Source organism: Argopecten irradians, chromosome 7 (genome assembly GCF_041381155.1).
Source record: "Argopecten irradians isolate NY chromosome 7, Ai_NY, whole genome shotgun sequence".
Lineage (NCBI taxonomy): Eukaryota > Metazoa > Mollusca > Bivalvia > Pectinida > Pectinidae > Argopecten > Argopecten irradians.
In genome coordinates this window covers 4,126,484-4,152,535 of record NC_091140.1, presented here as the reverse complement: position 1 = coordinate 4,152,535, position 26,052 = coordinate 4,126,484, and the positions used below count along the sequence as shown (strand labels likewise).

The 26,052-nt window shown below is 37.4% G+C and overlaps 2 protein-coding genes and 1 pseudogene across 4 annotated transcripts; 2 read left to right on the top strand and 1 right to left on the bottom strand.

Annotated features, from left to right (window-relative positions):
• The window catches only part of LOC138327324 (heat shock 70 kDa protein 12A-like), a 117,785-nt pseudogene extending 100,940 nt beyond the window's left edge, over nucleotides 1-16,845 (top strand).
• On the top strand, nucleotides 25-14,852 carry LOC138326730 (uncharacterized). Its single transcript, XM_069272745.1, has 6 exons — nucleotides 25-41; nucleotides 675-714; nucleotides 4,226-4,347; nucleotides 12,353-12,667; nucleotides 13,635-13,694; nucleotides 14,625-14,852. Exons 3-6 carry the CDS (start codon nucleotides 4,252-4,254, stop codon nucleotides 14,850-14,852), a joined length of 699 nt encoding a protein of 232 aa, XP_069128846.1. The 5' UTR covers nucleotides 25-41; nucleotides 675-714; nucleotides 4,226-4,251.
• Nucleotides 16,846-17,068: 223 nt separating the features above from the next.
• LOC138327326 (polyunsaturated fatty acid lipoxygenase ALOX12-like) lies at nucleotides 17,069-25,956 on the bottom strand. 3 transcript variants are annotated; one of them, XR_011209031.1, is made up of 3 exons: nucleotides 20,984-21,020; nucleotides 18,764-18,927; nucleotides 17,069-18,398 (listed from the first exon to the last, which is right to left on the bottom strand). XR_011209031.1 is itself a non-coding variant. In XM_069273340.1 (3 exons), the coding sequence occupies exons 1-3, from the start codon at nucleotides 25,713-25,715 to the stop codon at nucleotides 18,284-18,286; spliced, it is 312 nt and encodes a 103-aa protein (XP_069129441.1). In that variant the 5' UTR covers nucleotides 25,716-25,956; the 3' UTR covers nucleotides 17,069-18,283. The 3 variants fall into 3 exon arrangements, 1 of the variants encoding a protein (XP_069129441.1); XR_011209032.1 differs by lacking the exon at nucleotides 20,984-21,020 and adding an exon at nucleotides 19,689-19,727; XM_069273340.1 differs by lacking the exon at nucleotides 20,984-21,020 and adding an exon at nucleotides 25,683-25,956.
• Between the last annotated feature and the right edge of the window lie 96 nt (nucleotides 25,957-26,052).

The following is a 26,052-nucleotide window of genomic DNA, read 5'->3' as shown; positions in this document are numbered from 1 at the left end:
CACCATCTGCGCAACAAGAACAAAACAACAGTGTTAATGAGGTAAAGAAATTACAACACAATGAGCGGAACACTTGTCATATATGACAAATAATCTGATGGTAATAACATATCCGTTACAGATGCTAGGGACCGAATAAAAATTGCAGCCTTATAATAAATGATGCATATCAACAATCGATTTTCAATGACCTACCTTAGAAGATAAAAGTATCTTGCGATTGTTTATATGTTTCTTTGTTTTTACTCTTTCAAATGATTAATTTAAATTAGAATAATTCTACTTTATTCCAAACCACATCCATTTATTTTTTCATTCATTCTTTCATACCCTACTGGATAACACGTACACAAGCTTGTCAGACTTGCTTTGTTACACTCGTACCTTATGTAAACATCTGGTTTTTATAATATATTGTTTGCTTGTTTTGTTTATTTTTTTCTAATTTTATCATAAGTATTATAACATGTTTAATACTAAGTACTCTAGTTTGGTTACACATCGATGAACTGTTTTGTGTCAAGATATCGTGTGTGTTATTTCAAACTACGCACTATTTCATAGGTAGGCTTTGTAAACTTTCATTTCACATGAGATTAAGATAACAATACTGTATCTTGAACGGTTATTAATTAAATATGTCATGTTTTCTTCTTCTCTCTTTTGACGTCCAGAAGGTTGCCCCGGAATTTCGACAGACATTGAATAAAGAAGGTTGAGTCATTTTTATCAATCAATGTATAGATGATACGTCGTTTATAATAGTTGATAATGTCTTTCTCAGTAATAATTTTAATGATAAACTACATATCGTCCTCAGCATTGTCAATCTCTATCAGATTATGGTTAATATATATCTAGCTTAAAGGCACTAAATCATTATAAGATTTCTGAGGGTTTTTGACTTCCAACAAATGTTCTTATACCTGAAATTAGAAAGTTTTCAAAATTACAACATCTTATTTGAAATAATGGCAATGTTTATCAATGTTAGAATATCGCCAAACACAACAAGAAAACTGTATCTGTCGGCATTGGCTGTTTTATAACGGAAAGAACCAGTGCAGCTTTGAGTTCAAAATCGGGATCGCTGAAAATCTCATGCGCCTAATGGATATAGATGTAATAACACCACTATAAGATGCCACTTATATTTTATCGGTTATATTGGCCTGATTTAGTAAAAACAGCCTATACATACATTGACAAGTAAATCAGCATACCTTCTATGAAGCATGGAAATATGACAAGAAGTGAGAGGTATTTTCACCCCGTTAATTATGTATATATTATACATGTATACAGGTGTACATGTACTTTATTAAGCAAACATATACATTTTACATAGGTCTACAATGTATATGTAAGGTATATATTTTTGCTTTGAATACATAAAAATACACATACGATTTAGATATATAGTTAGGTTGATTTTTTAAAGACGCTCCATTGCTGACAAATGGTATTTTTTCACTATCAAAAACAGGAGCAGACGATTTAATGTTTTTCTTCAGTCACAAAAGCTACTTACTTTACACTATTACCGCCATTGAAAAGTTTGAGCGTCTAATTTTACTTCAAGTTAAAAATCTGAAAAATAATTAATTGCATCCCGAAAACATTCCGTGGCACTATATCCTATATGGAATTAAGTACTGATTTCGCATGCACCAAAGACAAAAGAAATTATTTTATACTATTTTTTGTGTTAATTAGACATATGTACACGGTTAAACACCAATTACGTATTGTTCAAACGACTCTGTCGGCGGTGGAGCATTTAAGTAAATCATGATATTATATAACTAGTGACAAGGGGAATGTCCATTAACGATGACAATAAATAGGGATTTATGCTAGACATTATAACTAGGAATCATTAAACTGTCTTCCTATGCTATGGTCTATATAGATGCAGATCTTTGCAAAATCTCATAATCTTTCGACCATTGATGCCATAGGAGATTAATAGAATCGGGTTGAGATATCCAACCGATGTCCACTTCATAGACCCATGTCATTCTGTTTTGATTCTTTTTCTCCCATACATAGCAGAAAAATGATGAAATTCGTCTTGGTTTCCAGCTTTTTATCGCGCCATTATCGCAGAAACGTCGTTATGCGTCAAAATTAATGACGTCATCTACAATGTGCGCCGCATGTATTGATGACGTCACGTTATTGTCTAGCGCGTGTGAGCTGTCTTACACCCCCCTGTGTAAGATAGAGATATCTTTTCCCTAGCAACCACGGAATATCCCTGTGAAGTATGGGAGAAAGTTTAATGTTTATATTTACATTATCAACTCATTTACATTGTTTAAGCTAGACCAGGAAAACCGTTTGTCAACGACGATTTAATACACGAGTTGGAACAGCCATTTTGTCGGTGATCAGTTGACGTCACCACGTCAACAATAGTGACGTCATAATGGTCACGTTTTGGGTGTCAGTTATACCGTCATATCCTTCACTTTGCCTTGGTTAGTTTATATAGTAGAAGTGACAAGTAAATGTAAATATATATAGGGAATGTCCATTAGACGGATAGACATTTTAACTAGGTATATTTATTACATGATTTGTTTATACCAATCTATATTAGAGGAAATATAATATTTTCATCAATTATCCCGCCTGTTCAATAAAACCTTGTTATATTGCACAGTTCGAAGTTATATTGCACGCTTCCATGGAAACGTTATATTGCATGGTTCGAGATGTTATATTGCACGGCTTTAGCAACACCTCTCGCTGTTGTTGTCTAGTTTTGTAGAAAACCTCCGAGGAATCGCGCGTAACAGTGAGTTACCTTATTATGACATCACAAAGTTCACGCTCAAATTCGCGCTAGTTTTATAGATTTCGAATCAAGCCGTTCATGTAGACGTTTATCGAGTAGAGGACGGACACGGCGAATGTATCAGATTAAAAGGCTGCATGCAGGTCTAATAATGTAAAAGAAGACAATAAGACATCCAAACCGGAGTTACAACGTGACGTGCGTGGGTAATACGTCAATCTTCAATAGGACTTGAAGCTTCTCCGTACGGTACGGTGCTGGTGATTTTGTTAAGTGATTGTCGTATTCGTTTTATAAAATATTCAACTAAAAAGTGATTATGTAATAAAACAAATATTTCATGGGTTTCTGTGCTCTAGTTCATAATATTTACCCCGAGGTGGTGGTTATCAACAAATGTTATATTGCACGAGGCCGAAGGCCGAGTGCAATATAATATTTGTTGATTACCGAAGGCCGAGTGCAATATAATATTTGTTGATTACCACCACCTCGGGGTAAATATTATGAACTAGAGCACAGTAACCCATGAAATATTTGTATTATAGGGAATTTCCACTAGATGGATAGACTATCACTAGGTATTTATAGGGAATGTCCATTAGACGGATATATATTATAACTATAGGGCTATATAAGGAATGTCCATTAGACGGATAGAGACTATAACTAGAGATATATTGGGAATGTCCATTAGACGGATAGACATTATAACAAAGGATATATAGGGAATGTCAAATATTGATATAATGATAAAAGAAACACATGTACCTCATTAGTCCGCTAAAAATGCCTGTTTATTAGTTTTTCCTTTTTACAAAATTTATATATTAGGCCAATTTAAAAAAAAAACTTTTTAATACTGGCAGGTTTAGCAGACTATTACCTAATATCATGACAAATGAAAATAAAATAATGGTAGAAGCAAGTATAAAACCATATAATATAACGAAAACTCTTCTTTATAGCTGGAAAAACCTTTACAATATATGAATATTTACACTTAGAAACTCTTCACAAAACTTCTGCATATGTTTCAACGTTTATTAGATTTAACACAGTAACCAGGAACTTGTAGTCGATAAATTGGTGTTTTCAGTCGATAGCAGATATGGCCATTAGACAGATGAGATTTCCTTCGGTGAATGTTCCCACATCGCGCATTCACACGGGGATTGTTTTACCTCGCCGAAAGATAATAATATGAAATAGTGACTAGGTCGTTTCTATTTATTTTCAGTTTTTTCTCCATTTTGAACAAAATGGTTATACAAACTTTTAAATTTTGTTATTAACACAAAGTACACAGCTTTTACAATTATTTTCTGTTCTATAATTCGTTTTATCTTTTATTACATGATTTTTAACGATTTAGTCCCTTTAAATGTAATATTTAATTTCGATCCGATACATGACTTCCAGATAAACAACCTCACCTCGAACCTTCTATGCCTGGGATTGATCTGTCCGCCAAACCACCATTGCCACCAAGGATTCCCATAAAGCCTACGTCTTCGTCAAAACCTGAGAAAGAGGATCACGAGGTATTCATACAATTCCATTATGATCTATCAGAATTACTGAGTGAAACACTCAAAGGGACGCAACTCTGAGAGATAGTAATCTCTAAAATCCGTATACATATTTAACGTATATGACACATGCTGAATGGCAAATAGACGAGATACCAGGGAACAACCAACTAAATAAAAAAAGACCTTCGAAATGGCCCCATTGAGCCCAGGATAGAATTTTAACCCGGCCGCTGATTGGCTGGCTAATTATGAATTTGAAAAGTAAAAATGTTTTCTGACAGGTAATTATTCCTAGATAACCATGATATGAATTTGGAAATTCATATTGAGATTTAGGTTCAAAATATCAATTTTGATAATGAATAGGTAAAAACATTAGAATTTCAGGATTGTTTAGTGCAAAATGCGCCTGATTTAAATAAAGCTACCCTGGTTGGAGTTTGAGCAGAAGGACCCAAACTTTTTTTTTCTATCTAGTGTAATATGAGAACCTAGCTAGACTTTAATTATAAACACAATAGCTAACTAATATTCCTTTGTTTTAATAATACAGTACAAAACTTTTACAAAGTTTAACACTGTGGTCTATGTAAAATTATTTAGTTGCTTGCTCTCTATATGAGGAAAAACAGTGTCTTTTCGATAAAATGTGGGTAGCAGAGCTTTTTACATGATTATTCATGAACATGCATATTTCCAGGATACATGTAAGAATACTAAACTTGTGATGTCATATGCAATTTCCAAATCTTTTATACTGGGTATCATGTCATTACATTTATATGTATTTATAAATCAGAATCTGGATTTTTTAATATGATTTGTTTTTTACATCTTTATTTTCCATTTGGAAACTTGTAAAGCTACGCCATTAGTACATTTTTGACTGATACTGATATTGTATAAATTGCACATATTTTGTCAAAGAATAACTTATTTAGCTATATGCTAAAAGCAAAAATCAGACTGAAAAAAAGTTTTCAAGATTAAGTCATGTCTGCATGATGCCCAAATATCCTGCTTTATGGAGTTATCTCCCCCTAGTGACAGAATCTTTGGAAAAACACAAATGTACAAATTTATATCCTTTCGCTGACTGAACATTTTTACAAGAATAGAATTATTTCAAATTCGTTACATTGATAACATTATAATTTAAAAGTACTTATAATGCAGATAAAACTCTTTGAAATCAATAAGTTGTATAATGACATGATTTTAGCTTTAAACATTTTAAAGTTTTAATTACTGAACTTGAAAATGCTATAACATAGCAAAAACAAACATTCTTCATTGAACAGTATGTACTGTAAAAGCAATGTAAAGTTGGTCATAATAGGAAAAGGTATTAAAATTAAAAACAATGAATTTCTCAATTACTACTGAAAACTGACTTTGAAAGGGTGTGCTTTCATTACCAAAGTCTTTAATTATTTATAATGGAAGTATTACCCGATATGCTGTTCTACCCTTATTACAAAAACCACCTGAGAAGTTCTAATTTAGATTGAATAAATCCTTTATTTTAATAATTTTTTAGCTATACAGTATTTCCAAGCATAATGCTAAATATTTAATTTTATTATAACCGCTCCTATTTCACAGAGTTATATCTCTCCTTATGACTTATGATTGTATAGCAATGACGGACGAATCGTATATACTTAAACACACGGACATTCTTAACACAACACCCCCCATAGCAGATTTTCTGTATAAAAAAAATTTTGTTCCCAGAGACAGTGTGATATGAAGGTTTATTTACCCATATTTGCATTTACTTGTAACTTCTACTATGTAAACTAACCAAGGCAATTTGAAGGATATGACGGTATGACCTACACCCAAAACGTGACTTTTATGACGTCACTAATGTTTACGTGGTGACGTCAACTGATCACCGTCAAAATGGCTGTTCCATCTTGTGGATTAAATCGTCGTTGTCTAGCTTAAACAATGTTAATGTAGAGATCCTAAAATGAGTGGATAATGTAAATATAAGCAATAAACTATCTTCCTATGGCATATATGGTCTATAGAGATGCCAGAGCTTTGCAGACAATCATCTCATAATACGCGCATTATGAAGATTGTCTGCAAAGCTTTGACATCTATATAGACCATAGATGTCATAGGCAGTTAGTTTAATGCTTAATTAGATGTAACATTCCTCGGGACATATTTCATCTTCGGATAAATAAACCTTCATATCACACTGTCGAAGGGTCCATAAATGTATAGAATTGATGAAAAAAATTTCATAGGAATACAAAACAATAAATAGTCATGTTGAGGCTACTTTAATTAGGGAAAGTAACCTTAAAGACAAAATAATGCATCTTATCTTAACAGGTAAATACATTATTCTGATCACCAAAAATGTGTGTTAATGTGTACATTCAGGTGCTTTTTGTTAGGAAATTAAAATATACTTCCGAAGATTAGGATGACACGTGAAAGAATATTAATAGGACTACCTCCAATTTAGAATTGTTATGTTGTAATAGAATCGAACTATCTTCCGAAGGTTAGGATAAGTCGTAAAAGAATCAAACTGCCAGTTTTGAAATGGGAGTAGTACCTGTAACATGCTGAAATGGAAGGCTACCTAGTTTGTTCAAATAAACGAACTTAACCTTAATTTAAGGTCACAGTGTCAAATGAGCTTAAATCTTCAAATGACTCCTCTATCAATAATTGACTGGCCTGTAGTCATATGCATCGTATATGTATTAGTTTGTGCAGCATGCTTGGCTGAAGGGCTACTTATTATGAGTTTGATCAAATGAATGACCTTGACCTTCATTCAAATTCACAATCACAAGGGTCAAATAGACTAAAATTGTAAAATGACTTTAAATTGTTGGATATGTTTCCTAAGCTTATGAAACCGCTCTCTTTTAAGAGTAAAAGCAAGAGTTATATCCCGTTCCCGACACTCCTTCATACAGACAAAATAGATCAGAGATATGTATAACATGATCCCTTGTGCGTTATTCTTCACTTCAGTTTCCATACACGTTTGCACTGTATGCATGTACATTTATCTGCATAGCGCATACTTTGGAGAATTATCATAAGTTATCATGGTCCTTTATGTCTCTCATTTCATCTGCAACACCCCTTAAGGTGTTGCCCAACTAGTAAAATCTGCATAACTTAAAAATTCTCCATTATCTTGAAATATATCTTCAACATAAACTATGTTTTATAAATACCATTCATTATAGTAAAAATGATCATTATTAATTCTAAAGTTTCTATTATACCATATTGGCGATTTTAAAAGATCTTCAAAGTTTTTAATGGTTATCTTTTCTTCTACTTTGGTCCATGCTTCGAAGACATCTCTCCAAAATATATTTTGTGTCCTAATAATTTTAAAGAAACTAGCTCCAAAATCAGCTATTTTTTTATCGACATATTTCTACATATAAATTTAGCCATTCACTATCTACAGAAGTAAGTATTCTCCTGATCTATGTAGACTTTAAGCCATAAATGAAATTTTCAAGGTCAATCATTTTGAGCCCGCCTTCACAGTAGTCTTGAATGATTGTTGAGTGTTTAATTCGATCGATTGGTGATTGCCAGATGAAATTGTAAAACTTTTTATTCAGTGAACTAATAATGTCTTTACTGGGAGTAGGGAGAGATATAAATAACTGATTCACCTTCGGAATAATTAAAGATTAAGAACTGCTGTTCTCCCTATAGGTGTTAAGATTCTCTTTGACCAATTAAGAAGCTTGCTATCTATAACAGAAAAGATTTTTTTAACTTAAAGTAACCATGTCTTCCAAATTTACAGAAAAATCAATACCAAGCAATGTAAATTTGGTTGTTCTCATTTCAGTTTCCATCTATGATGGTACACGTCAGCACTAAACTTCTTGCTACATAATTATCCCCATATCCAGATTACATTCGTTTTGTCAGTATTTACCTTTAGGCCAGATAATTTAGCATATTTGTTCAGTATGTCGATAGCTTCTATAAATGAAGATTGTAGGCCATTTAAAATAAAGGATGTGTCATCAGCAAACTGTGAGAGCCTGTGTTCTTTGTTTAGATTTGTATGCCTTTAAGATTTTCATTATTTTTAACATAATAGCTAATATTGCAGCTGCCAAAAGAAAAAGGTATGACGAAATAGGGTCTCCTTGTCTACAGCCTCTTTTCATATCTACGAAGTTGGATAAAAAGCCATTCTGTGAGATAGCAGAAGCAGTATTTGTCCATTTATACTACTTCCAAAGTTAAAACAAAAAGATGAAACATTTTGTCAGAAAATCCCAGAACATAGAGTCAAATGCTTTTTCAAAGTCTAAAGTCCTTTAATCTGTTTGCAATACATGCAGAAGCTAATTTATAAGAAATGTTAAGAAGAGTGATGGGTCTCCAGTTTTTTAGGAATCGTCTAGGCTTTTTAAATACATATTATGATACATAGTTCATGCGTAATGGATAATTGACCATTTTTGTAACCTTCATTTAGTGATCTTAGAATAAAATGTTTTAAGTTGTACCAGAAAAAAATTTTAAAGTCAGAAGTAAAGCAATCTGAACCTGGTGATTTGTTATTTTTTTATATCTTTTCCATTCACCTCTCCTTCAATACTTTTAATCTCACTAAGTATCTTAAAGTCATGTTTATTTAAAAAGTCTTGTAAATTAATATCTTCAATATTTCCTGAGTGTTTTGAATATAAATCTTTATAAAATTGCTCTATTTCATTCAATATTTCATTTTGTTGAGTGATGATTTGTCATTATTTTTCAAGTTTGTATACAGTTTTATTTATATGATTTTTTCATTCAAGGCTCCAAAAGAACATACTAACTTTTTCTCCTTCTTCTACCCATTTTGCTCTAGATTTTATCATATTTCCCTTTAGTTTTTCTTTTCTAATACTTTCTAACTCATTCTTTTATTGTCAAGTTCTTGAGATATTGTATCTGTTAGTGCGGTGTTGTTGCTTTCAATGTCATTGAATTCTTTTTTGAAGTTGCTCTGTAATCTATTTCTAGTTGTGTTTTTTATATGATGAGTGTTGTATAGATATTCCTCTAATTCCAAGAAGAAGAGTTTCAAAAAAAAGTTGGTCACTGATTGTCAATTTTAGATCTTGATTTACTTACATTTAATGTTTCTGATATTTTTTTTTTCATTTACCTATTTTTCTTTATATATAGTAATTTGATGGATGCAGACATACATTGCCTCTATATCTATATCTATAGCAGTTTAGATTGAATCATCGAAATTAATACTTGATTTGTATATACAGGTAGAGTTCATAATAAGTTCAAATATGGGTATATGTTATCATATGTTTCTCCAAACGGATGACCCGTCTATTCCACGGCGGTCCTCGCACTTTGTACAAAAAATCCGCTCTTTTTCTTTGTCCTGCTTTAACGAGCTTTCCTCTCTTAGTTTGATCTCTCGTTCTCGTTCATGTCTTTGTTAATTCGTTTCGAATATGTATTGAAGATTTTGTTGCTTTTTGCCGTTAAGATTTGTGATGTTACGGAATATGTGGTTTTCTCGGTTTGCCAAGCTGTGTCCAAGGTAATCAGGACAGGTCTGTCTTTTTGAACTTCAGAATCATACTGCGAGCGATATGTTTTCCAGTCGGATTATACCTTCTTGAAGTTTACCCATTTGCCTGTGTGAACGTACCCCACACGTGGACAGTAAAATCCGATTATTTCCTCCGTATCGGCCTTTATCCTTTCTTCTTTGTCCTGACGTTTCTGTTTTTCCGTAATTTCCAACATTTGATCAAGTTATTTTTCTCACTCTTTCCTCTCACTACATTTCCGAGATGACTCCGCATCTACCCGTTTTTGGGGTTAGACATGATGCTTCCTTAGATTCATTTTGCGTTAGACTGTCGTTCACCTTTTGTGAAATGTTTACAAATTGAGACACCTCGGATTTCAATTTCACTAACCGCTCCAATTCGGCGATGCGCGACTCATATATATCTTCATTATCTCTTTACATCTGTCTTCTATTTTCCGATCTACCAATACACTTTTCTCGACCACGACTCTGCATGAACCACAGAACCACATGCAGTCCGATTGGTTAGAATCTTGAAATTCCGTTCCGTGATACCCAGACAACCGATACAGAAATGTCCCTTACAACGACAGCAATTGATGAGTTTCGCCTCTTTGTCTTCAAAAACCTTTGTACAGATGTTACATTGCTGTTGTTCGGCAGGTAAGACATCTTTGAACACTTGATCACTCGAGTCGAGCCAAGAAAAATGAGAATACCGAGAATCGCCTGTTGTTATCAGACTATCCTCCGGGGCTACTTTCGGTTTTGTTGTCTATCTTCCGTATATTTTCTTCATCGTCATCAGGAAATCCGCTCAAATATGCTCTACGCGGTGGTTTACCAATTAAATGATAAATCAACATCGAATGGCATTACTTCTCCTTATGTTCACCGTATAAAAACGACGAAATAAAGTCAAAATTACTGGCTCCATGGCTACGGAGCTGCCCAAATACACAACCGTAATCCAGGTGAACGTCCATCAGAACTATAGAAGCTATGCAATCGTTGAATACAGAGCTTTGATAATAATCACAATTGTTTCAAATTGCGTAACGTATCTCCTAAACGTTTTTGATGCAGCATTTTCGCAGGAAGATCAAAGTTTTTTACTGCTCTACACGGTGCCAGAAACTCCTTGTGCGCCTTACGATGGACAGTGATAACGAACTGATTGTATTAAACATTGACCAAAGGAACACCCAAGTTACTTGAAAAGTTGTTCACCAGCCATAGTAAGTATGTACAAGGTAAATCAAAATCAGATGAACGCAATGGGAGTGAGTGGGGTATAGGAATGGACAAGGTGTGTATTTTTGTCAATCAACGTGTCCCTTTTTGTGTCGAGTTCAAGACGCATGGCAGTAAGGGCAAGTTATTTTGCAATGATTTCTCGACGACTCGGGTACGAATTACTTCGGATAGCCGAGTCATAACCTTTACATATATAAACCATAAAAGCCACGTATTTTGTGGTTTCTCGAGTGAAAGGGGATCGGCGCTCAGACCTACAGTAGAAATTTCAGAATTCATTAACTGGGGAAAAACAGAAAAAGAGAGTTTTAGTCCCATAGATTTTTTTTTTAAATCTTTTACCTCTGTATTATTTTATCTTGCTAAATGTCGTATTCATATTCGAAATAATAGTGTTTTACATATTTAGAATAAACGTTTTTAACCATATTGTATTCTGGCCGTTTTTTTAATGGTCAAATTGAACTTTTAAAATCAGAAAAGAAAATAATTAATTTTGGGATAGATCAGGTTTACTCGGCATTTATTTTATACCAAATAATTAGATTGACATGCATTTTATTTGTGATATTGTCACATTTTTGTTAATATCATACCATTTACATAATTTATCTCTGACATTGCCACATTTTTGCAAATATTATACCATTTAAATATTTTATTTTCAATACCGTGATTTGTATATGTTGACTTGCCTTGTTTTCTTTTCAATCCTCCATTGATTTGTTATCCGATTTCTGTAAGGGCACTGGGTTTGTTGTATTAGCAATATAATAAAAATATCAAAAAATATAAATAAATAGGGTACTCAAATAAAATTCATGTGAAATAGGAGATTATCATTCTAATATTATATTATAATGACAATTAAATTTAACAAAATAACATTAAATGCTTATCTCTGTCACTGTAATCTTAATCTTTAATTTTATTATCCCAAAGCAAAAACTATTAAATACTTACAGTGACAAGCCTTTACTTTTACTCTAGATACCAGAGAGTTTAAGTATAATTATTACTACATTTTAAATCCATCTGATATAACAAATTGTTTTATTTTTTCTATACGTTATATATCATGACTAAATTGCGTGTACCATTTACATTTGATTACGCTGTTAAAAGACGAAAAGGATACCGAGAATCCCCCAGAACCAGCTGTTGAATTCACATTTCTGTCACCAGATGCTGGTGACGATGCCAGAGCGTCGTAGTCTGGTGTATCATCTACCTACGATTACGCCTTCCCAACGCCGTCAGATGAAATCCAGTCACCACCTAGTTATTCCAGCAGGACTACAGGGTAGACATCGTCATCAGCCAGATCGCCTTACGATAATGTCAACTACGGTGTCAGGGTTCCAGACAATGCCGCCGATCACAGACTCGGAGCTACAGGTTCGACATCGCCATCAGCGAATTCGCCTCGATAATGTCAAAAATGGTGCCAAGAATTTAGCAAGTCCGAGATCAGCAGCCTCAACATCAACTTCTACGAATGTAAGTACATATATATGGCTGCGCTGAATAGATTACACTTTTAGTCATATAATATATCGATTTATATGGCCGGGAAATCTTTTGGGGTTAATAAACTATTTCAAACAAAGGAAAATAACGACAACTAAATCATGACGTCCATCTTAAAGGATATATTTTTTCTCACATAGCTAGCCATGTAAGATAGAGTTGTCCCATGAAAGACAGCTATGTAAGATAAAATACTATCTTACATAGCTGTGACGTCACAATTGAAAAAACAATGAGATGACGTCATGTCAACCAAAGTTGACGTCATTTTTTTTTCTATTTCGATTGATTTGTCGGATTTATTTACCATTTCATTTGTTTAATCTGCATTTCAAACCGTTTTACCTAAGATTTCTTGTTTATATTTTGATATAAACCAAACTTTGATGAGCTCTTTCGAATGGCGTTCTTATTTTTAAAATCGATCGATTATTTAAGAAGTTAAGATTTTGTCACAAAACGGCTGCCTCACCTTTCGTGCAAGTAATTCGACAAGCAATGTTGAGAAAAATAACTCTTTCATATAGTAAATTTATGTAGGATAGAACTATTCCACTCCTCGGGTACCAGAATTTTTGGTCAGAAACCTCGGCAAGCCTCTGCGTTCTGACCCAAAAGATGTTCTGTTACCCGTCGGATGGGAATGTATGTTCTATCCTACATATGTACATTTGTAAAGAGTCATATACAATATTTTGATACATATATTCCATATCAACATATTAAATGCTAAAAGGAATAAGACTTTCAACCATCAATATGTCCCATAGTCATTCGTTTATATGTTATTTCGTACCAATACCTACCTGCAACGGGAAGGTGTACTTTAATATGCTAAGACGGATTTTATGCATTGAACAACTTTTGCATTTTGCATTTTCAAGATATGGATTTACGTTTTAGGCTAATACAGCTATTGGATTCTCGGTATTTTCAGAATGTTAAAAGTAACAGCATTATGCGTGGCAAGTCTATTGGACTTTTGCGGGACTATCATGTTGTTCTGGAGTTGCCTATTGTCACAGAAACTAAGTGATACAGAGATCCTAGCGCGGTTCGCGAAGACTGCTGTGGCAACGTCTAATCGATGGAGTGAGCACAAACCTGTCGTTAACTGCGCGAAAGCACCAGAATCTGTGCGTGTTTTACTGAACCCCCGAAAACAATATAACATTCAGAATTGTTGTATGAGATACGAGGCCAACAACCGAATATTGTTTGAGAATAAGGGTTATGCAGACCAATGTTATTTCTTTAAACACTTCAAGAGAGATGTTATATAAGAATGGAAGGTGAGACAAGAATCCGATCATTCGAACTCCTGAAAGTTCGATGTGGTAGGAAAAACTAACGCTTAATACATTCAACTCAATTTTTTACTACCAATTGGCCTGTTTGTCAAAGAGGAAAACATGTAGGAATGGTTATTGTGAGAAACATTGTAAACGCAGTGTTGAGATTAGTGAACAGTTCTTACATGAAATGGTTCAGACATACCACATGGTATCTTCAGACCTTTATATGAAACTAAGTATCATACATTTCAGCAGAGGGACTGATGGAAGGGCTGTTTAAATTTTAAATACATAACTAGACACCGAACGGTATAAACGGGAGAAAGTTTTCCTCGAAATACGTAACCACACATCACGGGAAGGTTACCATGATATGTTACAAATAGAACTGTATTGTTTTCTAATGTTACTACATTGCATACGTCGTAAGCGTTCTTAAGAACTACATGTCAATGTCAAACACTAACCCTGTGAGTGTTTAGCTGTTACTGTGGTCACAATATACTGTCATAGAATAGCGTGGACTGTATTTTGTCTGATTTTAATATAGCTACACAATATACATTACACTAGCTTAGAAAAGTATATATAAACGTATTGTAACCTTTTTAGTACTTATGATCTGTTAACAGGATGAACTTTCGAGAGAAACCATCCTCGAATCGGAGAATGGAGAGTCACTACCAGCTATACAAGTATTTGCTGCTGTCATAGCTTTCTTCAAAGCAAAGTTATTAGACGATTTAAATGGCAAAGGAACAAGTTTCCACAATTCCGACATTCACTGGGTCCTTACAGTACCGGCAATTTGGAACCTCAAAGCCAAGCAATTCATGAAAGAGGCGTCGAATCTGTGGTAGGAACAATTAAGAATTTTTTTCTCTTTGATGTTTCTGATGTTATATTATGTTGATAGCATCTCTACGTACCCCTTCCTACCCAAGTAATGTCAATTCTGATTACTTAAAGTTCGACTAACGCACTCCTTGCCCCCGATGCTGGTTTTCGGAAAGGGTAAAGACTGTTTGTTTTAAGGTTTGTACGGACTGATGCTATTCTAATATTGTGATTTGAAAATTGTACATACTTACAGTACAAAGTAAAAAATACGATAGGAATTAAATTGATGCAAGGTGTTTTTCTTCCACATGTGGCAGTTAAACATCTTATTTCGATCTCATGTCGATCTTCAGATGGGATAATTTCCCTTTGGTTTTAGGCTGGGATAGAAGATAATCAGTTGACTTTAGCCTTGGAGCCGGAGGCAGCTTCCATATATTGTAGAAAGCTGAAGATATCTTATAGTGGTGGGAGGACCGCTGGTAGGGGACCAACTATACCAAGCTTCAAAGCCGGCGACAAATATCTCATCATGGATCTTGGAGGTAAAGAAGTTTTTAATTTATTGACATTTGCTATTTTGATAATTCGCCAATGTCTTTTTTGTCTTATAAATAGATAAAAATAGAGTTATTATTTCATTCAGTTTTGTAGACATGTCGTTCATTTTATACTTTTCTTATAGCCATTGCTTTTTATGATTTGTTTGGACTTTTAAAGTGTTTAATAACTTGTTTGTTATTGTTCGTTACATGAACTATCGTGCTTTACTTTTGATAATTTTCCACAAGCGATCTTGTATTCACAACTGCATATTTTATAATTTGGTGAATTAACAATTTAGGAGGCACAATCGATATCACGGCTCACGAGGTGTTGGAGGATGGCCATCTCAAGGAAATCGTAGAGCCAACAGGGGGCATTGGGGTGGCCTGACGGTCAATGAGGCGTTCACACGTTTACTACAGCAATTGTGTGGCCAGGATGCCTTAGCGGAACTACAGCAAACATCATCCAAAGGACTGGCAAGAACTTGTCGATGAGTTTGAGAAGAAGAAATGTGCTTACAAACCAGGCAATAACTTATCGAAGATCACTCTTCGTATTCCACCAACTCTTAATTTTGAATGCAAAAATCTATCAGGATGCAGTTTGGGGGAACGCATCAATCAGTCATTTAAGAACAGATTAGAATTTAAAGGGGATAAATTGAAAATAGATACATCTTTGTTTGAGTCTTTTTTCACGGAATCTGTTACCAAGACTGTTGATCAAGTCCGCACATTGTTGAAACAGACACCGCAGTTACGTGATGTAGGGACTATCCTTGTTGTGGGAGGCTATGCGGAGTCTCCTTTGATGCAGAGGGCGATCAAAGATGCATTCGAGAACAGCTGTAAAATAATCATACCTGATAACCCTAGTCTAGGGATATTACAGGGCGCCGTGATGTATGGATTTGAACTAGATGCAATCAGTTCTCGTGTGTGTAAATATACCTATGGTATAGGACACCAAAGGCCATTCAGAGAAGGAAGAGATGACCCTAAGCTTAGACGAGAGCATGGAGGACGCAGCTACGTGGATGATGCTTTTGATAAATATGTCTCTAAAGGAGACGTGGTGAAGTATGGACAGTTCCAGAATGGCAAAGACTACTACCCAGTCGAAGACCAGCAGACCCAGGCATGGATTGACTTATATGCCTCGGAAGAGAGCGATCCGCAGTATGTGCATGATAAGTCGTGCGTGTGTCTAGGTTTCGTTGGATTCGAGTTATCTCCTAGACAAACTGGACTTGATGCAACTGTAATGCTAGAATTAAGCTTTGGTGGGACAGACATAGAGGTTAGAGCAACGGAGAAAAGGACTGGTAAGGTTACAAAAGCCACTTGTAATTTCCTCGGTTAGAACTGTCTTCTGGAGCTGGATAACTGTATTCATATCAGCCATCAACTAATGCTGTGACATTGGTCAAAGAAGCAAAAAAAAAATAAAACCTCCTTTTGAATAGCAATTCCCAAATATTTTATTGCAAAAAAACCTGTTAATTGTCAATAAGATTGGACATCAGGCATAGACTGTGTTAGTCCGCTTCTTCTACAGGTGGAAAAAAACAAACAAAATTAACATGAAACATATATACGTGGTGAAGTTTATGAAGGTAAAGAGAGGTAACTCCATATTGTGGAAAAATAGTATCATTATACTTATTGATTGTAACTCTTAAATCATTTTCCCCTTTAATGTGTTTCCCAAATCAATAGTGACATGTTTCTAAATATGTTTATTTGGTGATTTCTATTAGCCCAACAGACACAGGTCATATGTTCATGTATAAAGCATTAGCCAACCACTGATAGGAATCTAGACTCAATCTCACCAAATATTCATATATTAAGTAAAAACTGAAAAGGTCCATCATGTTTTCATTTCTCTCCTTTTGTTTTAATCAAGAAACCTAACAGTTACAACGTAGATAGTGTTTGCTTGTGTGATCAATATTTTATCCTTGAATATTTAACAGGTCTTAGTTTATATGCGCAATGAACTCAATGACTCATTTTTATTCACAAACACACACAGTCCCTCAATTCATTGATTTCGGAAATGACTATAAGGGGAGTATTACACAATTTCAAATTCTAGTTAATTCAGAAATTCTTGTGTTGTGAAAGAATTTTAAAATGTTCTAATTTTTAGTTAAGATAAAGCAGATCCACCCTTTGATTATAACCGACAATGTTCAGGAGAGACGGTATCATTATTATAATGACAAATTCCTGTCACCACTGGATATTAGTGTTTAAAGGGACAATTTACTCAGGCCTATTCTTTTACATAACCAAGAAGCAAAATATGGCATAAATGTATTGACAAATTCCACGTCATTGTTTAGTATTTTAATTAATATCGTTGAAATATCAAATCGTTGCTCAATACGATCAAGCAGGTACAATATGGACGCTGTACCCATACCCGAGCCAAAGGCACGCACGTTAAACAAATAAACTACATAACCACTGAGAAGGTGATAAAATGGTTTTTAGGCAAGACAATTCACCTGAGCAGTTCTAGACAAAAGTTGCATTACTCTACGAGCAAGGGACAGGGTCCGGCATACAAGAAGTTCGACCACAATGTGTAATGGCGGACAGCGAGCGAGTTTGAACATCTACACACACGTGACAACCATGGGCTTTTCAGGCATATCATAGTAAAAGCGACTGGTCTAATTTCCATTTGAACTGTCTTTTCCGATATATGTTCAAATTGTAATGTTCCCTTAGACTGAATTGTCCCTTTAATGTAAACCTTACTGTAACATGTTTTTAAATGGAACGTATTATTTGTTCTGCTTATTACATCTGAACTTAAATAAAACAAATATTCAATACGGTGCTTTTTTTGGTACTTTTTTTACAACGGGGAATATTTCTGACGCACTCGATCATATACTGATAGAGTTTGGGATAAAATTCGGATTTAGCCAGGGGTACGAAACCTTTCTAATTTTTTCTAGGGATTCCATCCTCTTGCTAAGAGTTTCAAGCTCCTTCCGAAATCTGCAAAATATAATATGGAATAAAATGAGGCACGATGTATTGTATGTTAATACACTGTAATCTATAATACCTTATTATATGTTATTTAAACAAAACTAAAATATACGAAAGCCATCTATTCACTGGACGAAATATCTCTCAACACAATATTACACATACACAAATATTAAATTGTAGTTCCGGTGATTACGGTTATGTATTTGGATCTGATTTACAGCTTTGTTACATCGACGTCTCGAATTAGTCCGCTAATCCTGCCTATATCATCAGACTTTCCTCCCTAATAACACGGACTAGTCTCGAGTGTGTCTTTATTTCATCATTAACTTGATTTAATAGATAATTCACTTCCGTCATATACTTACACTTTTACCACGACCTCTGCCCTGGGATCATACACATATTTCACTTCGAAATCACCAAGTTTGTTCGTTCCCATGCCACTGAGAATTTTCGCCAGCGCCATCACATCGAGGGATGTGGTTTTATCTGGCAAGGCGGCTACGATTGCTTCTTCCAGTAAAGAATTCTATAAATAGATACCAGCATATTGGTCTCCCGTTGAATTGAAGAATGATCTTATTATAAAAAGCACAAAATTGATTAAGAATACCTTTTATAAATATTCACTTGAATGTCAGTTGATTTGGTCGTCAAAAATTCACTTCTCTTTCTAAACCTTATACAAGGTGGCACGACCACTGAATTTATGTTACCATGACAACAGGAGACACTCCCTCTAAATCTTATCTACCTTATAAATAGGCAGGACACGCCCATTATGTCATTAAGGGGTATGTCACCTGTATTTAAGTATCATTTCAACAGGTGATACACTCTCTGTATATATGTTACCTTGTCCAAGCCCTCTATGCTATGTTACATTGTCAACAGGCGGCACGCCATCTATGTTATGTTACCTTGTCAACAGGCGGCACGCCCTCTATGTTATGTTACCTTGTCAACAGGCGGCACGTCCTCTATGTTATGTTACCTTGTCAACAGGCGGCACGTCCTCTATGTTATGTTACTTTGTCAACAGGCGGCACGTCCTCTATGTTATGTTACCTTGTCAACAGGCGGCACGCCCTCTATGTTATGTTACCTTGTCAACAGGCGGCACGCCCTCTATGTTATGTTACCTTGTCAACAGGCGGCACGTCCTCTATGTTATGTTACCTTGTCAACAGGCGGCACGCCCTCTATGTTATGTTACCTTGTCAACAGGCGGCACGCCCTCTATGTTATGTTACCTTGTCAACAGGTCGCACGCCGTCTATGTTATGTTACCTTGTCAACAGTCGGCACGTCCTCTATGCTATGTTACTTTGTCAACAGTCGGCACGCCCTCTATGTTATGTTACCTTGTCAACAGGCGGCACGCCCTCTATGTTATGTTACCTTGTCAACAGGTGGCACGCCCTCTATGTTATGTTACCTTGTCAACAGGCGGCACGTCCTCTATGTTATGTTACTTTGTCAACAGGCAGCACGTCCTCTATGTTATGTTACCTTGTCAACAGGCAGCACGTCCTCTATGTTATGTTACTTTGTCAACAGGCAACACGTCCTCTATGTTATGTTACTTTGTCAACAGGCGGCACGTCCTCTATGTTATGTTACCTTGTCAACAGGCAGCACGTCCTCTATGTTATGTTACTTTGTCAACAGGCAGCACGTCCTCTATGTTATGTTACCTTGTCAACAGGCGGCACGTCCTCTATGTTATGTTACCTTGTCAACAGGCAGCACGTCCTCTATGTTATGTTACCTTGTCAACAGGCGGCACGTCCTCTATGTTATGTTACTTTGTCAACAGGCGGCACGTCCTCTATGTTATGTTACCTTGTCAACAGGCGGCACGCCCTCTATGTTATTATACTCTGTCAACAGTCAGCACGCCCTCTATGTTATGTTACCTTGTCAAATGGCGGCACGTCCTCTATGTTATGTTACCTTGTCAACAGGCGGCACGCCCTCTATATTATGTTACATTGTCAACAGGCGGCACGCCATCTATGCTATGTTACATTGTCAACAGGCGGCACGCCATCTCTGCTATGTTACATTGTCAACAGGCGGCACGTCCTCTATGTTATGTTACCTTGTCAACAGGCAACACGTCCTCTATGCTATGTTACATTGTCAACAGGCGGCACGTCCTCTATGTTATGTTACTTTGTCAACAGGCAGCACGTCCTCTATGTTATGTTACCTTGTCAACAGGCGGCACGTCCTCTATGTTATGTTACTTTGTCAACAGGCGGCACGCCCTCTATGTTATGTTACCTTGTCAACAGGCGGCACGCCATCTATGCTATGTTACATTGTCAACAGGCGGCACGCCATCTATGCTATGTTACCTTGTCAACAGGCGGCACGCCATCTATGTTATGTTAAATTGTCAACAGGTGGCACGTCCTCTATGTTATGTTACCTTGTCAACAGGCAACACGTCCTCTATGCTATGTTACATTGTCAACAGGCGGCACGTCCTCTATGTTATGTTACTTTGTCAACAGGCAGCACGTCCTCTATGTTATGTTACCTTGTCAACAGTCGGCACGTCCTCTATGTTATGTTACCTTGTCAACAGTCGGCACGCCCTCTATGTTATGTTACCTTGTCAACAGGCGGCACGCCATCTATGCTATGTTACATTGTCAACAGGCGGCACGCCATCTATGCTATGTTACATTGTCAACAGGTGGCACGTCCTCTATATTATGTTACATTGTCAACAGGTGGCACGTCCTCTATGTTATGTTACTTTGTCAACAGGCGACACGTCCTCTATGTTATGTTACCTTGTCAACTGGCGGCACGTCCTCTATGTTATGTTACCTTGTCAACAGGCGGCACGTCCTCTATGTTATGTTACCTTGTCAACAGGCGGCACGCCATCTATGCTATGTTACATTGTCAACAGGCGGCACGCCATCTATGTTATGTTACATTGTCAACAGGTGGCACGTCCTCTATCTTATGTTACCTTGTCAACAGGCAGCACGTCCTCTATGTTATGTTACTTTGTCAACAGGCGGCACGTCCTCTATGTTATGTTACTTTGTCAACAAGCAGCACGTCCTCTATGTTATGTTACCTTGTCAACAAGCAGCACGTCCTCTATGTTATGTTACCTAGTCAACAAGCAGCACGCCCTCTATGTTATGTATGTTGTCAACAGGCAGCACGCCCTCTATGTTATGTTACCTTGTCAACAGGCAGCACGTCCTCTATGTTATGTTACCTAGTCAACAAGCAGCACGTCCTCTATGTTATGTTACCTTGTCAACAGTCATCACGCCCTCTATGTTATGTTACCTTGCCAACAGGCAGCACGCCCTCTATGTTATGTTACCTTGCTAACAGGCAGCACGCCCTCTATGTTATGTTACCTTGTCAACAGGCAGCACGCCCTCTATATTATGTTACCTTGCCAACAGGCAGCACGCCCTCTATGTTATGTTACCTTGTTAACAGGCAGCACGTCCTCTATGTTATGTTACCTTGCAACAGGCAGCACGCCCTCTATGATATGTTATCTTGTCAACAGTCATCACGCCCTCTATGTTATGTTACCTTGTCAACAGGCGGCACGCCCTCTATGTTATGTTACCTTGTTAACAGGCAGCACGCCCTCTATGTTATGTTACCTTGTCAACAGGCGGCACGCCCTCTATGTTATGTTACCTTGTCAACAGGCAGCACGCCCTCTATGTTATGTTACTTTGTCAACAGTCAGCACGTCCTCAATGTTATGTTACCTTGTCAACAAGCAGCTCGCCCTCTATTTTGTGTTACCTTGTCAACAAGCAGCACCCCCTCTATATTATGTTACCTTGTCAACAGGTGGCACGCCCTCTATGTTATGTTACTTTATCAACAGGCGGCACGCCCTCTATCTTATGTTACCTTGTCAACAGGTGGCACGTCCTCTGTGTTATGTTACCTTGTCAACAGGTGGCACGTCCTCTATGTTATGTTACATTGACAACAGGTGGCACGTCCTCTATGTTATGTTACCTTGTCAACTGGCGGCACGTCCTCTATGTTATGTTACTTTGTCAATAGTCAGCATGTCCTCTATGTTATGTTACCTTGTCAACAAATAGCACGTCCTCTATGTTATGTTACCTTGTCAACAAGCAGCATGCCCTCTATGTTATGTTACCTTGCCAACATGCAGCACGCCCTCTATATTATGTTACTTTGTCAACTGGTGGCACGTACTTTATGTTATGTTATCTTGTCAACAAGCAGCACGCCCTCTATGTGATGTTACCTTGCCAACAGGCAGCACGCCCTCTATGTTATGTTACCTTGTCAACAAGCAGCACGCCCTCTATATTATGTTACCTTGCCAACAGGCAGCACGCCGTCTATGTTATGTTACCTTGTTAACAGGCAGCACGTCCTCTATGTAATGTTACCTTGCCAACAGGCAGCACGTCCTCTATATTATGTTACCTTGTCAACAGTCATCACGCCCTCTATGTTATGTTACCTTGTCAACAGGCAGCACGCCCTCTATGTTATGTTACCTTGCCAACAGGCAGCACGTCCTCTATGTTATGTTACCTTGCCAACAGGCAGCACGCCCTCTATATTATGTTACTTTGTCAACTGGTGGCACGTACTCTATGTTATGTTACATTGTCAACAAGTAGCACGCCCTCTTTGTTATGTTACCTTGCCAACAGGCAGCACGCCCTCTATGATATGTTATCTTGTCAACAGGCAGCGCGTCCTCTATGTTATGTTACCTTGTTAACATGCAGCACGCCCTCTATGTTATGTTACCTTGTCAACAGGCGGCACGCTCTCTATGTTATGTTACCTTGTCAACAGGCAGCACACCCTCTATGTTATGTTACTTTGTCAACAGTCAGCACGTCCTCAATTTTATGTTACGTTGTCAACAAGCAGCTCGCCCTCTATTTTGTGTTACCTTGTCAACAAGCAGCACCCCCTCTATGTTATGTTACCTTGTCAACAGGTGGCACGCCCTCTATGTTATGTTACTTTGTCAACAGGCGGCACGCCCTCTATCTTATGTTACCTTGTCAACAGGTGGCACTTCCTCTGTGTTATGTTACCTTGTCAACAGGTGGCACGTCCTCTATGTTATGTTACATTGTCAACAGGTGGCACGTTCTCCCTGTTATGTTACTTTGTCAATAGTCAGCATGTCCTCTATGTTATGTTACCTTGTCAACAAGTAGCACGTCCTCTATGTTATGTTACCTTGTCAACAAGCAGCACGCGCTCTATGTTATGTTACCTTGCCAACATGCAGCACGCCCTCTATATTATGTTACTTTGTCAACTGGTGGCGCGTACTCTATGTTATGTTATCTTGTCAATAAGCAGCACGCCCTCTATGTTATGTTACCTTGTCAACAGGCAGCACGCCCTCTATGTCATGTTACCTTGTCAACAGGCAGCACGCCCTCTATGTTATGTTACCTTGTCAACAGCCAGCACGCCCTCTATGTTATGTTACCTTGTCAACAAGTAGCACGTCCTCTATGTTATGTTACCTTGTCAACAAGTAGCACGCCCTCTATGTTATGTTACCTTGCCAACATGCAGCACGCCCTCTATATTATGTTACTTTGTCAACTGGTGGCACGTACTCTATGTTATGTTATCTTGTCAACAAGCAGCACGCCCTCTATGTGATGTTACCTTGCCAACAGGCAGCACGCCCTCTATGTTATGTTACCTTGTCAACAAGCAGCACGCCCTCTATGTTATGTTACCTTGTCAACAGGCAGCACGACCTCTATGTTATGTTACCTTGTCAACAAGCAGCACGCCCTCTATGTTATGTTACCTTGTTAACAGGCAGTACGTCCTCTATGTTATGTTACCTTGCTAACAGGCAGCACGTCCTCTATGTTATGTTACCTTGTCAACAAGCAGCACGCCCTCTATTTTATGTTACCTTGTCAACAGGTGGCACGCCATCTATGTTATGTTACATTGTCAACAGGTGGCACGTCCTCTATGTTATGTTACCTTGTCAACAAGCAGCACGTCCTCTATGTTATGTTACCTAGTCAACAAGCAGCACGCCCTCTATGTTATGTTACCTTGCCAACAGGCAGCACGCCCTCTATGTTATGTTACCTTGTCAACAGGCAGCACGCCCTCTATGTTATGTTACCTTGTCAACAGGCAGCACGCCCTCTATGTCATTTTACCTTGTCAACAGTCAGCACGCCCTCTATGTTATGTTACCTTGTCAACAGCCAGCACGCCCTCTATTTTATGTTACCTTGTCAACAAGTAGCACGTCCTCTATGTTATGTTACCTTGTCAACAAGCAGCACGCCCTCTATGTTATGTTACCTTGCCAACATGCAGCACGCCCTCTATATTATTTTACTTTGTCAACTGGTGGCACGTACTCTATGTTATGTTATCTTGTCAACAAGCAGCATGCCCTCTATGTGATGTTACCTTGCCAACAGGCAGCACGCCCTCTATGTTATGTTACCTTGTCAACAGGCAGCACGCCCTCTATGTTATGTTACCTTGTCAACAAGCAGCACACCCTCTATGTTATGTTACCTTGTTAACAGGCAGTACGTCCTCTATGTTATGTTACCTTGTCAACAAGCAGCACGCCCTCTATTTTATGTTACCTTGTCAACAGGTGGCACGCCCTCTATGTTATGTTACCTTGTCAACAGGTGGCACGCCCTCTATGTTATGTTACTTTGTCAACAGGTGGCACGTCCTCTATGTTATGTTACCTTGTCAACAGGTGGCACGTCCTCTATGTTATGTTACATTGTCACCAGGTGGCACGTCCTCTATGTTATATTACTTTGTCAATAGTCAGCACGTCCTCTATGTTATGTTACCTTGTCAACAAGCAGCACGTCCTCTATGTTATGTTACTTTGTCAACAGGCGGCACGTCCTCTATGTTATGATACCTTGTCAACAGGCGGCACGTCCTCTATGTTATGTTACTTTGTCAACAGGCGGCACGCCCTCTATGTTATGATACTCTGTCAACAGTCAGCACGCCCTCTATGTTATGTTACCTTGTCAACAGGCAGCACGCCCTCTATGTTATGTTACCTTGACAACTGGTGGCAAGCCTTATACGTTATATGTTACCTTGACAACTGGTGGCACGCCCTCTATGTTATGTTACCTTGTCAACTGGTGGCACGTACTCTATGTTATGTTACCTTGTCAACAGTCGGCATGCCCTCTATGTTATCTTACCTTGTCAACAGTCGGCACGCCCTCTATGTTATCTTACCTTGTCAACTGGTGGCAGGCTCTCCATCGTCATTGGGTAGTTAGGAGGAAATCCGTACTCGTCGTACTGGGCAAAGTTGGCCGCGGCGTGTCCGACACTGACCGTGAATATGATACTGGTCAGTATACTGACCAGGTCAGACTTATTGGTTATACTGCCATCACCAGGAACGCCCTGTCAATCAAAATATTCATCTTGTTTTTATGTAGGGAATTTTCACTTATGAAGACGAATTACTAACTTGATCATGACGTGGCACTTACCAATTGAGGATATACGACGTGTCATTACAATCCAATTTCATCTGTAATTGAAAACGAGAAATACTGTCTACAGTGAACTGTATCCAACAGAAAATTTAGCAATTAAA